The sequence below is a fragment of the Artemia franciscana genome, chromosome 1 (assembly GCF_032884065.1).
Source record: "Artemia franciscana chromosome 1, ASM3288406v1, whole genome shotgun sequence".
In the NCBI taxonomy this organism is placed as follows: Eukaryota; Metazoa; Arthropoda; class Branchiopoda; order Anostraca; family Artemiidae; genus Artemia; species Artemia franciscana.
This window is the reverse complement of record NC_088863.1, coordinates 29,482,118-29,496,291: the sequence shown is the minus strand read 5'-3', so window position 1 is coordinate 29,496,291 and position 14,174 is coordinate 29,482,118. Positions and strand designations below refer to the sequence as shown.

General features: G+C 35.5%; 1 protein-coding gene across 3 annotated transcripts in view; it reads left to right on the top strand.

Moving 5' to 3' along the window:
• Window positions 1–429: 429 nt before the first annotated feature.
• The window catches only part of LOC136028307 (glycine receptor subunit alpha-2-like), a 131,784-nt gene continuing 118,039 nt past the window's right edge, over window positions 430–14,174 (top strand). Inside the window, exons 1-2 of one of the 3 annotated variants that reach the window (XM_065706071.1) lie at window positions 430–499; window positions 1,977–2,222. In XM_065706071.1, coding sequence (XP_065562143.1) covers window positions 2,161–2,222 — 62 coding nt within the window. In that variant the 5' untranslated portion in view covers window positions 430–499; window positions 1,977–2,160. Of the gene's footprint in view, window positions 545–1,976; window positions 2,223–14,174 lie in introns of all 3 variants that reach the window. The other 2 variants (XM_065706078.1, XM_065706087.1) reach the window with 2 other exon arrangements.

Here is a 14,174-nt window from a genome sequence, read left to right as displayed (position 1 = left end):
TCTTGGTGTTATTTGAAAAACAATCAGAAATTAAATTAAAAAATAAACAAGTTTTTTCAACTGAAAGTAAGGAGCAATATTAAAACTTGGGTCAACACGAGGGTCTTTTACTTAGAACAATAATTATTTTTTTTAAATGTTGAAAAACTCTAGCGTAAAGAGCGAGGTGTTGAGGAGGGGGAAATCCCCCTTGATAAGTCATACGTATTTGCATGAGAATCGGCTTTTACTTCGTAATCAATCTTTGTCTATATTACTAGTGTATATCCCCGCCCTTGGAAGTTATCTTCATATTTTTAGAGTTTTTTTTAATTATAAAAAGGTTGAATTTTATTTATTATCCATTGCGTTATGTCGCGCAAGTTCACATTTGTTTAAACTCCATTTCATTGTGCTGACCATTTTCTCTTTGCCATCCTTTCAGTCATAGCCTGGCAAACAGTGATAAGCTTAGTCTCTCAATGGAACTTGTACTTGCTTGGTGTCTGGAATAAATAAAGTAAAACAACTTTTTGCATAGTTCATTAAAAATGTTTGTTTTCTGGTAAAATCTCTTCTGGTTATTATTCAATACTGTGTTTTTTCTTTTAACAATAATCTTATAAAATTCTCACAATAGCTTATTTTCAAATTTTCATTGTAAAGTTGGATACTTTGTAACCATATTATTTAAGCTATTAATTTTTATTGTAAATGTTGCTACTTGTCATAACAAATAAGAAACCAAAGTTCCGCCAACAGAATAACATAAATAGTTAGTAATTCAAAAAAATGCCCGAATCTTTTGCATAAAACATAAGAGGTAATTCAATGGTTTATCGAATTAAGGAATTCTCAAGTCTTATACTAGGCATTGATAAAGAATAAAAAACAAGATAGGTCGAGAAAATAAGATCAATGGTCTGATTCTAGGGTCTTGGGATCTAGTGTCTTTCTAGGGTCTAATCTTCCTGCAGAAAATCCCCCTCGAGAGAAAATTCCAAATATTTCCCAATTACAGATGCTGTATGTGAACAATGGGCAAATTGCTTAACTTACAGACCTTTCCCAAGGGGCTACAGGGGCCTTATCACCCCCAAAGGCATACTTATTGGATCTTTCAACTATGCTGACTCAAATGGTTATCTCAAGATTTTGTTCGAACGTTCCTGGGGAAAAAAGAGCATGGGAGTCGTGCTAGTTGCCCGCCAATATTTATGGTCACTTAAAAATATACTAGAACTTTTCATTTTTGTTCGAATGGACCCTCTCCTAATCTTTTAGGGCAACTAGTTCAATTTGAACTCCGAATTCCGCTGAAAAAACAACAACACACAAATAAAGAAAAACACACGTCCGTGATTTTCCTTCTGGCAAAAGAATGAAATTCCGCATTTTTTTTATAGGAGCTTTAAACCTCTATAGTAGGATTTTCTAGTGGGGTGAATCTGGTCGTTTATTTTTCATTAAAATCAGGCAAACTTTCTCAGGCTCACAGCTTTCTATGGGTAACATTAAAGTTAATGAATTTTATAGATTTGAAATCAGCATGAAAAGTTAATTCCTCTGATGCATTGTTTATTATAAAAATTAACTTTCTTAGAATTTCGATTACCATTGAGTCAAGTTGCCACTCATTGGCACAAACTCTTAGATTAATTTAGCGGCAAACGGTAAAAAACGGTGGGAAGAAAATAAAAGTGCTTTTAAAAATGCAAAGAGGATGTATACAGAGCTATTCCTAGGGTTGGTTGCTCCCGGGGAAAAATTTATTACAGTACACCCTTTCTGACTCAATTGTTGGTAAAAAACTGAATCAAAGTGAAAAATTTGATTAAAGGGGCTAGTCCCCCAGCCACGGCACCCCCTCCAGCTACATTGCCCGATGTAGCCTCCCAAGTCATCCTCCCCCTTTTAACAATTTTATAGTGTTTTCTCAAGGAGAGTTCCAACACTAAATATTTATTATTTTTCCGATCATTGTTATAACTTGATAGCCTGAGGAGAAAATTTTCATCTTGTTTCGGCGCAGAACGACTTCAATTGCTGGAAATCTAAACTTTACCTTTACTATTGGATACAATTTGTAGTGGAGCAAGTAGTGAAGTGACTCTGCCTTCTCATATATGTTTAACTGAATCTTAAAGAGGTGTATCCATAAAAAGTGCAGAGCCAACCCTAATGATGTGTTTTCGATTGTTTGCGCTTCTTGATGTATCGTTGAAGTTTTGGTTAGTGACTGGGTAAGTGTTAGGTCATTTATTGCTTAAATTGATGTTAGAAAAAATATAAAAATGTCAATGATTTTTTCAAAACAAGAAGCTCGCAATTGTTCTTAATGCTCCTTTTACGTTTTTATCTTTTCTTTCATCTTTCCGGCTTACAGTTAGCTATAAAATGATTCCTTGCCTTTCCGTCCAATTATGCATAATGGACAATGCGAATTAAAAGATAAAGCCCCCACAACAAAGATATTTTGGGTATTTTTCCTTTTATATATTTCCTTCTTTGAGTCACAACACTAATTGACGTTTTTATGCAGCCTTAAAACTTCAAACTAAACTCCTCAGCTTTATCTGAAGGAATTATGGTCTGGTTTTGAAAGGTAGGAATAGGCATATACAGGAAATTAGTTTGAAGTTTAATTAGCTCTTTTCCTGAAATAAAACGATATTAGTCTCGTGTGATTACCGTCTGTTTCTGATTTTCTGAGACAAAAGTTTGCACTTTGCTTAGTATTAAAGGCATTTTTCTCGTTAGAAAACAACTTTGAAAATATTATTATCTATTTAAGCAGCTTTAATGTTGTAGATGGAATAGATACACTCTTGTAGTTGTCGTTTTTAAACTTACTCTAGCTTTATCCACAAATCAGTTTATGTATTTGGTCATCTGGAAATTATTTTACATTGCAGTAAAAATTTAATGTTGTGCAAGTTTCCATCTAATGTTATCCAGGTGTAATTGCTGAGAAAATTTCCTTTCGTTTGGTTTCTCATCTTTTTCTCCAAAAATACACAATTCAGCATAGAATAATTAGTGAAAACATGGTTCGAGGCGTAGGAGGGCTATGTGAGTAGGAAGCATTAGATAACTGGGAAGTAACAGCAAATACTTTTGATTGCGGCAATTTTGTACGTTTGCTTCCAGTTTTTACGAGATATCAACTCTGAAGTGCTGGGATTCACTAGGAATTTACCAATGCTGGCACACGCGGGGACACCTGAAATATTGAATTGCTATAACTTTCCAGGGGAAAAAAACAAATATTATGGGGGGTGGAGACGTGTCCCATACCCTTTTTCTGCACATCAAGTCACCTTTTGGCCCATAGGCTTACGGCCGTGAGTTTCTAACTAATCAGGGACGTACAGTTTTTGGCCTTTTCCAGGAGCCCCTAACCCCTCCCCCCATGACAAACTATTTAGTCATTCTTAATTAGAGACAGATCCTTGAAAACTACGAGCCAGTCGTACGCCCAACATCAAACAAGCACCCAGCATCCATTTTGAAATTTATGTGCAAACAATTTGTAGTATGCAATGCTTATGAACCTTGCCACAGATTATTGTGAGGTTCTTGTCATCCCAGGACTCGTATTTATTAGGCGATTGGACAATACTAGACAGAAAAAGCTGTCAAAATAAGACAGCTCTCAGGCATTTCTGGCCACCCTTGCACGGGAAGTGACCGAGGAAACAAGTGCATTGAGGTCCCCTTAGTCCGAGGGTTCTAAGTATTGGGGTGATAAGGAAATGTATTTTCAATCCTGTTTGGACCTTTTTTATTTGGTGGGGGGATACACCTGATATTTTTTGTGCATCGGGTTCAGCTTAACCCATTGACTTATTGCTGGACGTTTAAAATTCACCAGGGATAAATATTTTTTAACCTTTTCCAGGCCTCAACTCGCTCCCCCTGCCGTAAAGGATAAATAAACTTTTGACCTTGAGGACGATCACTGAAAGTTTCAAGCCAATCAGACTACCCCCATGAAGAAAGCCTCCCTTTTCCAATATGAGACACATGTTTTAACAATTGCCAATTTGCATTGTTTACGACCCTCGCCCAAGACCATAGGCCATACCCTAGCCCCAATGTAATCCCCAGAAAAATATTTATTAGATTTTTCGAATACTTTGAAAAAATGGCTGTCCCAAAATTTTGAGTGAATGACTTTAGAGGTTACAGAGTGGTAGCAAAAAAGGGAATGCATGGGACTATTTGCCCCTCAGGGGTTGTTGGCACTCTAACTTTCAATTTCCAATCAAATAAGCTCCTTCCAAAATTTCTACAACCATTCCTTCCACACGAAGTGACTCAATGAAAAAAAAATATACCGAAGGCTTCTGGTTCTTTATGCTCTAGACGCTAGAGCAAAGTCTCTGATTCCATATTCTATTATTAGAGATACCTATGCCTGACTATTGGGTCTCACTAAATTTGGGTCTTTGGTTCCCAGGCAGGTGCTCTTTGGGATTTAAAGTCAGGATATTAGGATGCTAATTATGTTACCTTGAGCAATATGCAATAAATTTGATTCAGAAAATCGAACAAATTCGTAATTTAGTTGTGAGGTGTGTTTTGGGAATTTTTTTGACATTTTTCCTTGGTTGCAAAAACACAGATGAACTGCATTGCAACAGGTATTTTTTCATTTTTTTTTCGTTGTGGGGGGGGGGGAGGTGAGGCATTAAATCAACAATTATTAGTTCACAGTTTCCTTCGACCTATATTATTGGTATTAAGTTTTGCTCTGCAAAATGGTTTTGCAAGCAATAATCTCCAAGACCCAGAATAGATTTGCTTATCTACGTTATATTATTAATTTCTATTAACACCGTTATTTGCAATCAGTAACCCCGATTTTATACACCTTTAAATATTTTAATTGTCGGAATTAGCAAGCGGCTGCCCCTACTTTAGATTAAATAAAAAAGATAAGTTTTTTCGAGCTGAAAGTAAGGAACAACATCAAAACTTGAAACGAAAAGAAATTATCAAGTATAATATTGAGCTTGCCCCCTAGTCAATACCTCACTCTTTACGATAAAGTTCAAATATCGTTCCATTTCTTTAAGAATGACCCCTGAATCGCAAAATCAGTTTAATTAAAATAAATAACTCTTTTGAAAGTACTAAAGGAAACTTTAGCGTAAAGAGAGAGGTATTCACAAGGGTGTTATCCCCCTCGTATATGTAATAATTTCTGTTCGTTTTAAGTGTTAATGTTGTTCCTTACATTCAGTTAAAAAAAAACTTGTTTTTTTATTTAATTTCTTATCATTTTTCAAATAATGCCAGGAAATCTGACCCCACCTCCACGGAGAAACCCCCTCACCATGGAAATATCCTCTAGACAATTCAATGCCTGGGAAAATTTACCCCAGACACTTACTCTCAACCACTCCACATTACTCTTAATCAATAAGCAAATTTTATAGCTTAAAGACCTTTCCCCTGGGGCCGTGGGGGCGTCATGCTATACCCAAAGGCATAGTTATTGGACCTCTCAACTATGATGATTAAATTCATCTCAATTAAATTTACATATTTGAAATCAGCATAAAAAGCTGATTCTTTTAACATATCTGTTCGTATCAAAATTCATTTCTTAAAAAAAAAGTTTTTAGAGTATCAGTTACTATTGAGCCGGATCGCTCCTTACTTACAGCTCGTTACCACGAACTGTTTGAACTGCAGTTTTCTCTGACTTTTCTTGCTGATGAGAGAGTTGCCCCCTCCTCGCTCTTTACCTCGCTCTTTACGCTAAAACGTTTGTGAATTTGTAAAAAAAAAATTACTCTAATTGAACTATCCTTGTGTGTCAAGAGTCATTCTTAAATTTTCTCTTAAATTGTTATGATTGACAAAGAGTCAAACATTAGCATTAAGAGTGAGGTACTGAGAAGCGGACAATCCTCTCACATATGTAATAATTTCTTTTCGTTTTAATCTTTACTGTTGCTCCTTACTTTCAGTTGGAAAAAACTTGTTTTTTATACAATAACAACTGTAAGCCGAAAACATAAAATATCTTTGGTTGATTATCACATAAAAAATCATTCCGTATATGAAAGGGTCTGTCTCTTCCTCAACACCACGCTCTTTACGTTAATTTTTTTTTTAAATAGAGCTGTGAGAAAGAAGCAAACTTTAGCGGAAAGAGCGAGGCACCGAGGAGAGGACAGCCCCTTTCATATACGGAATAATTTCTGTTCTTTTTAAGCATTAATGTCGCTCCTTACTTTCAGTAGAAAAAACTTGTTTTTTATTTAATTTCTGATTGTTCTTTAAATAATGCCAGGAAATTTGACCCCACCTCCACGGAGAAACGCTCTCACCATGGAAATATCCTCTAGACCAGGGCTTCTTAAACTTTTGTAATTCCCGACCCCATTTATGATTGCGAATTTCTTAACGACCCCAACGAATATAAAAGAAAAATAATTTTATGATGATATATTTATTAGGTAACAATATGCATATGTATATGAAAATATGTAAATTTAGAATTTGTTTTGAAACATATAAAAATCTAAAACTGAAATTTGCACAAAATGTTATAGAAATGTTTTTATTACAGTTTCAAAAACAAAAGTGGATCCTGACCGTCTTAATTCTCTCGAATATATCCAAGTCATCGCGTGGTAAATATTAAATTAAAGTTTACGTTAAAAATTTAATGAGATGGATGTGCCTGTTTTTTGTTTTTTTTTTATGGCATAACAAATCAAATCTTGGTGTAATGTTTGAAACTGCTGGACGTAAGACCTCTTCAACATTTTTATCGCTGAACGATATTGGGATTTAATGTGTGCTAGAGCTGAGAAAGTAACTTCATATAATAATGTGGTGTTGAATGGCAGAAGTACACTTAACGTCATATCGGCGATTGTGGGAAATTCAGTTCTAGTTCCGATCCAGAATTCAGTCAAGGGCTTTTTTTTCTTGAATTGTAGTTTTAAGTTTGAGTCACACGAAAGCTCAGCAAATTCCTCTTGAGCTTTAAGTGGCAGATGATCAATCTCACTTAAGCCAATCCAAAACGGCTTTTGAATCCAAACTATTTTTTGTAAATCAATATTTAATATAAAGCATGTCCGGAACTGTATTTCTAGCCCTTTTAAGTGATCTACAATAGTTTTTGCAATAAAAGTTTTACGATTAATTTTCTCAATTACATAATTGTCGACACTTGAAAACATTTCGAACGAATTTTTTTCGATCCTACTTTTCCAAATGCTGATCTTTTTAATAAAACTTTCAATTTTATCGTCTGAAGTAAATATATCGCAATTTTTTCCTTGAAGAGACAAGTTAAGATCGTTTAACTTTTCAAAAATATCTGACAAATAACACAGCTTGGATAGCCACAACTCATTTTGAAAAAAAACCCAGCAAATTCACATTTTCGTTCAGTTAAAAATATTTCGATCTCGTCCTTTAATAACAATTAAATAAAAAAAACAAGTTTTTTTTAACTGAAAGTAAGGAGCGACATTAAAACTTAAAACGAACAGAAATTACTTCGTATATGAAAGGGGCTGGTCCCTCCTCAACGCTCCGCTCTTTACGCTAAAGTTTGACACTTTCTCTCAACTCTACTTTTTAAAACAGTAAAAAACTTTAGCGTAAAGAGCGGGGCGTTGAGGAGGGACCAGCCCCATTCATATACGAATTAATTTCTGTTCGTTTTAAGTTTTAATGTCGCTCCTTACTTTCAGTTAAAAAACTTATTTTTTTAATTTAATTTCTGAACGTTTTTGAATAAATGCATGTTTTGATTTTGGCTCTCCGTATATGAATAATTAAAACGAAATTTGCATATTTATTTTTTTGGCTAAATGGCTTTCTCATAGTTTTTATCGAATGAATTTGGGAAAAAAGGAGCGATGGAGGAGGCCTAGTCCCCCCCCCCCAGTTTTTTGGTTACTTTAAAAGGCAACTAGAACATTTAATTTTTTACAAACGTTTTTATTAGTAAAAGATATACGTAACTTACGAATTGGCTTACGTAACGGACTTTTGCATTCGTATGTTTTTATTACGTATATGAGAGAGTTTATCCCCTCAGCAGTACCTCGCTCTTTACAACAAAGCTTAAGTTTTGTCCCAATTCCTTAAGAATGACCCCTTAATCACAAAGGCCGTAGAATAAATAGTTGAAATCACTGAAAATACTTTTGCGTAAAGAGTGAAGTATTGAGGAGGGGACGAATCCCCTCATATGCGTGGTAATTTTTGTTCGTTTTAATGCTGCTCCTTACTTTCAGATGAAAAAACTTTTTCATGTTTTTTTTTGTTTTTTTTTTTTTAATGTGCTAGAAAATCCTGCGCTCCTTTCATGGAAATTTTCTTCCCCCATGAAAAATTACTCCATGGAAATTTCCCCCAACATATCCCCCTCTTCTCAACAACTCTACCCCCCCCCCAACCAAAAAAATCCGTCTGATAACGTCTGTACACTTCCCAATAATCATTACTATACGTAAGCAAAGGTTGAAGTTTGTAACTTGTAGACCCTCCCACGGGGACTATGGGGAGTAAGTCGTCCTCAAAGACATAGTTATAAGGTTTTTCGACTATGCTGGATAAAATGGCTATCTCAGAATTTTGATCCGATGATTTTGGAAAAATGATGAGCGTGGGAGGGGGCCTAGGTGCCCTCCAATTTTTTGGTCACTTAAAAGGGGCACTAGAACTTTTTATTTCCGTTAGAATGAGCCCTCTTGCAACATTCTAGGACCACTGGGTCGATACGATCACCCCTGGGGAGAAAAAAACAACAAAAAACAAACAAACAAACAAATAAACACGCATCCGTGATCTGCCTTCTGGCAAAAAATATAAAATTCCACATTTTTGTAGATAGGATCTTGAAACTACTACAGTATGGTTCTTTGATACGCTGAATCTGATGGTGTGATTCGTTAAGATTCTATGACTTTTAGGGGGTGTTTCCCCCTATTTTCTAAAATAAGCCAAATTTTCTCAGGTTCGTAACTTTTGATGGGTAAAACTAAACTTGATTAAACTTATATATTTAAAATCAGCATTAAAATGCGATTCTTTTGATGGAGCTATTGCTAACAAAATTCCGTTTCTTAGAGTTTTGGTTACTATTGAGCCGGGTCGCTCCTTACTACAGTTCGTTTCCACGAACTGTTTGATAATCTTTTTAAACGTTGACCTCTTGACAACCATTTTACTTTTGCATGTAATAACAAAGTTGTGTAGTTGGAATCCGTATCCTTACAGAGATTTGGAAATAAGCGACTGTTAAGGGCATGGATCTTAATAAAATTTATGAAATTAACAGCATCCCAAAGCACATCGTTCAATTCTGGTGCTATCAATCAATTAAGAAGCGCCCAAAGGATTTTTACATGCCAGGACTGTAAGGTCCCGTCGGTCGCGAAAGGGTTAAACTGACTAATTCGGAAACATGCACTTCGATCACAATCATACAATGGCTAAATGAAAATAACACGAAATGTATATATAGTTTCTTCGAAATAACACTATAACAATTTAGAAATTTTGTTGATAATATTTATCAGGATTATTTCAGTTTTAAGAGATTGACAAAAATAAATCTACATTTTTTATAAATCTCTATAACATCTTCGGATTCATAGTAAATTTATACAAGATATTATAATGATCGGAATAGAAATGATCGGAATAGAAATTCTTGTAAGGAAACAGTCTTTCCGAACAAGAAGATTTTATGATATATTTATCTACAATGATTGTTATTTTTCTTTATAACGATAATTTTACAAGTTAAAAAACATTTTTTGTTAAATTGTATTTTTATCACTCGCGACCCCATAATTTTACTACGCGACCCCAAATGGGGTCGCGACCCATAGTTAAAGAAGCCCCGCTCTAGACAATTCAATCCCAGAAAAAATTTACCCAGAACAATTAATTTTAACCAGTCCGCGCGTAAAATTGAGACGGAAAAGAGAAAGCAAGACATATAAAAAGGATTTTGCATAAAAATTTTGGCAAATTCCTGTAGTGTATAATTTACCCTGACAATTTCACTCCCTGGAAACTTCCCTCCCCATGGAAAATTTCCCCGTGAAAAAAAGCACCAGCAAGAAAATTTGTCCCCCCCCCCACCCGAAATTGCATGCATACACCCCAAAAACAATTAACAAAATGGACAAATTTTATAACTTAAGAACCATTCCCTTTGGTTTGTGCGGGGAAGGGGGTCATGTTATACACAAGACATAAATATTGGGGCTTTTAACTATGATGAACATAATGGCTATCTAAATATTCTGATTAGACGATTTTGGGAAAAGTGGCGGTGTAGGTGGCCTAGTTACCCTCCAACTTGTGGTCACTTAAAAAGGGGCACTTGAACTTTTAGTTTCCGTTCGAATGAGCACTCTTATGATATTCTACGACCACTGGGTTGATGTCATCATCTCTGAAGAAAACAAATACAAAACAAACAAAAAACAACAACAAATAAACACGCATCCATAATTTTTGTTAGGCCAAAAATACAAAATTCCACATTTTTGCAGATAGGAGCTTAACACCTAAACAGTAGGGTTCTCTGATACGCTGAATCTAATGGTGTGATTTACATTAAGGTCAGTAAATTTTAAGGGAGTGTTTTCTCTTTTTAGAAAATAAGAAAAATTTTCCTTTGATGGGTAAGACTAAGAGCCGGGTCGTTCTTTACTTACAGTTCGTTACCACGAACTGTTTGAACCGGAATATTGTCAGACTTTTCTTTTGGCTGTTATTACGTATATGATGGAGTTGCCCCTTCCTCAATACCTCGCTTCTTACGCTAAAAGTTTTGCAAGTTTGTGATATGCTTATTATTCTAATTAAGCGGTCATTGTGTGTTAGGAGTCATTCTTAAATTATTGGAACAAAAAGTCAAACATTAGTGCAAAGAATGAGGTACTGAGAAGGGGGCAATCCACTCATATACGTAATAATTTCTTTTCTTTTTAAGTTTCACGGTTGTTCCTTACTTTCAGTTGGGAAAAAACTTTTTTTTAATTTAATAACAGCCACAAGCTGAAAACTTACAATATCTTTGGTTTATTATCACATAAAAATCATAGTTAAGAAGCTGCTTAAGATAATATTAAATACTAGGATTGGCCGAAAAATAATACAAATAAATTACCATTTATTTCGGAAATTCAAACTTTAGCTTAAAGAGCGAGGTACTGACGAGGAGAAGAAACTCCCTCACATACGTAATATGAGGGGGGTTTTCCCCCTCGTTAATACCTCAATCTTTATGCTAAAGTTCATGTTTTGTTCTTATTCTTCAGGAATGCCCCCTGAATCCCAAAAGCCGTATAATTAGAGTAAATAGCTCTTTTGAAATTACTTAAAAAAAACTTTAGCGTAAACAGCGAGATATTGACGAGGGGACGAAACTTCTCATACACGTATTATTTTCTGTTTGTTTTAAATTTTAATTTTGCTCCTTACTCTCAGTTGAAAAAACTTGTTTTGTATTTAATTTCTGATTGATTTTTTAAATAATGCTGGGAAATCCACCAGCACCCCTTAATGAAAATTCTCTTCCCCTTTAAAAATTTCTCCATTGAAAAATCCACCCGCGTAACCCCCTCCCCTTAACCCCCTCCCCCCCCCCCCTTAACCCCCTCCCCCCCTTACCAGAAAATAGCCGCATGAAACATCCCAATAACCAATACTATATGTAAACAATGGGCAAAGTTCATAACTTACAGCTCCCCCCCCCCAAGGACTGTGGGCGATAAAGTCATCCTCAAAGATATAATTCTTAGAAAGTTCAATTAAGTTGAACAAAATGACTATCTAAAAATTTGACACGGTAACTTTGAGAAAAACATGAGCATGGGAGGGGGCCTAATTCCAATCCAATTTTTTGACTATATCAAAATTTTGATCTGGTAACTTTGAAAAAAAACTTGAACTTGGGAGGGGGCCTAGTTACCATCCAATTTTTGGTCATTTAAAGGGCACTAAAACTTTCAATTTCCGTTCAAATGAGCCCTCTATCAAAATTCTAGAACCATTGGGTCGATACGATCACCCATGGGGAGAAAAAACAAATAAAACAAATTAACACGCATCCGTGATCTTTCTTCTGCCAAGATAGGAGCAAGATTAGCAGATAGGAGCTTGAAATTTCAACAGTAGGCTTCTCTGATACGCTGAATCTGATTTTGTGATTTTCATTAAGATTTTATGAGTTTTAGGGGGGATTCCCCTTGCTTGACTATAAGACAAAATTTCTCAGGCTCGTGACTTTTGACGGATAGCACTAAACTTGACAAAACTTATATACTTAAAATCAACATAAAAATCCGACTCCTTTGATGTATCTATTTGTATCAAAATTCTGTTTTTTAGAGTTTTGATTACTATTGAGCAGGGCCGTTCCTTACTTACAGTTCGTTACCACGAGCTTTTTGATTATATAAAACTAGCTGTTGGGGTGGCGCTTCGCGCCACGCCAACACATAGTTGGTGGAGGCACTTAACGCCCCCAAGCCCCCCTCGCGCGTAAGTCGTTATGCGCCATATTAGTTACGCGCCATTGTAGTTCTGTCCCTGTGTCCCGGTCGTCATTTATATTCCCTGTGTCTCGGTCGTGATTTGTGTCCCGGTGTCCCAGTCTGTAATTTCTCTTTGAGTGTCCTGGTCGTCATTTATATTCCCTGTGTCCTGGTGTCGTAAGTCGTTATGCGCCATATTAGTTACGCGCCATTGTAATCGTGTCCCTGTGTGCCGGTCGTCATTTATATTCCCTGTGTCTCGGTCGTGATTTGTGTCCCGGTGTCCCAGTCTGTAATTTCTCTTTGAGTGTCCCGGTCGTCATTTATATTCCCTGTGTCGTAAGTCGATATGCGCCATATTAGTTACGCGCCATTGTAGTCGTGTCCCTGTGTCCCGGTCGTCATTTATATTCCCTGTGTCTCGGTCGTGATTTGTGTCCCGGTGTCCCAGTCTGTAATTTCTCTTTGAGTGTCCCGGTCGTCATTTACATTCCCTGTGTCCCGGTGTCCCGGTCGTCATTATAAAAATTATATTCCCTGTGTCCCGGTCGTCATTTGTATCCCGGTGTCCAAGTCTGTAATATCTCTTTGATTTTCCGGGTCGTCATTTATATTCCCTGTGTCCCGGTCGTCATTTGTATCCCGGTGTCCCGGTCTGTATATACATTCGTTTTTGAATTGGTTTTTGATGAAATAAATTTTTTCCTTTTTTTTCTTTTTATTATTTTTTGGTTTTTACCTTTTTTTAGCTTCTTTGGTTTTTTTTCTTTTTTCTTTTTAGTTTTTTTTTGTAGTTTTTACCTTTTTTAGTTTTTTTATTTTTATTTTTTCAGTTTTCTTTTTCTCCTTTATTAAATTTTTTGTTTTTTCCTTTTTTCTTTTTAGTTTTTTTTTGGTTTTTACCTTTTTTGGCTTTTTTAGTTTTTTTTTCTTTTTCTTTTTATTTTTTTTTTATTTTTTTTCTTTTTACCTTTTTTTCAGTTTTTTAGTTTTTTTTCTTTTTTAGTTTTTTTTGTAGTATTTACCTTTTTTAGTTTTTTTTTCTTCTTTTGTATTAATGCTAAAGCCAAGGTTCGAACCAGGAACCTCTCTGACCTAGAACCTGGAACATAACGCTTTACCAGCTCAGCTACTTCGACTTGAATACATTTACCTTTTTTTTTAGTTTTCTTTTCCTCCTTTATTTTTGCTAAAGCCAAGGTTCTAACCTGGAACCTCTCGGACCTAGAACCTGGAACATAACGCTTTACCAACTGAGCTACTTTGGCTTGAATACATTCGTTTTTGAATTGGTATATGATGAAATAATTCAGACGTCATATGCGGACAGTGACGTCACTCGACAGACACACAGAATTTTTTTAGTTTTTTTAGTTTGTTTAGTCTTTTTATTAGTTTTTAGTTTTATTTCTTTTTATTTCGCTAAAGCCAAGGTTCGAACCTGGAACCTCTCGGACCTAGAACCTGGAACATAACGCTTTACCAACTGAGCTACTTCGGCTTGAATACATTCGTTTTTGAATTGATATATGATGAAATAATTCAGACGTCATATGCGGACAGTGACGTCACTTGAAAGACACACAGACAACTTATTTTTATATATATAGATACGTCAGTTGACAAACATGACGTCAGTAGACAGACACACAGACA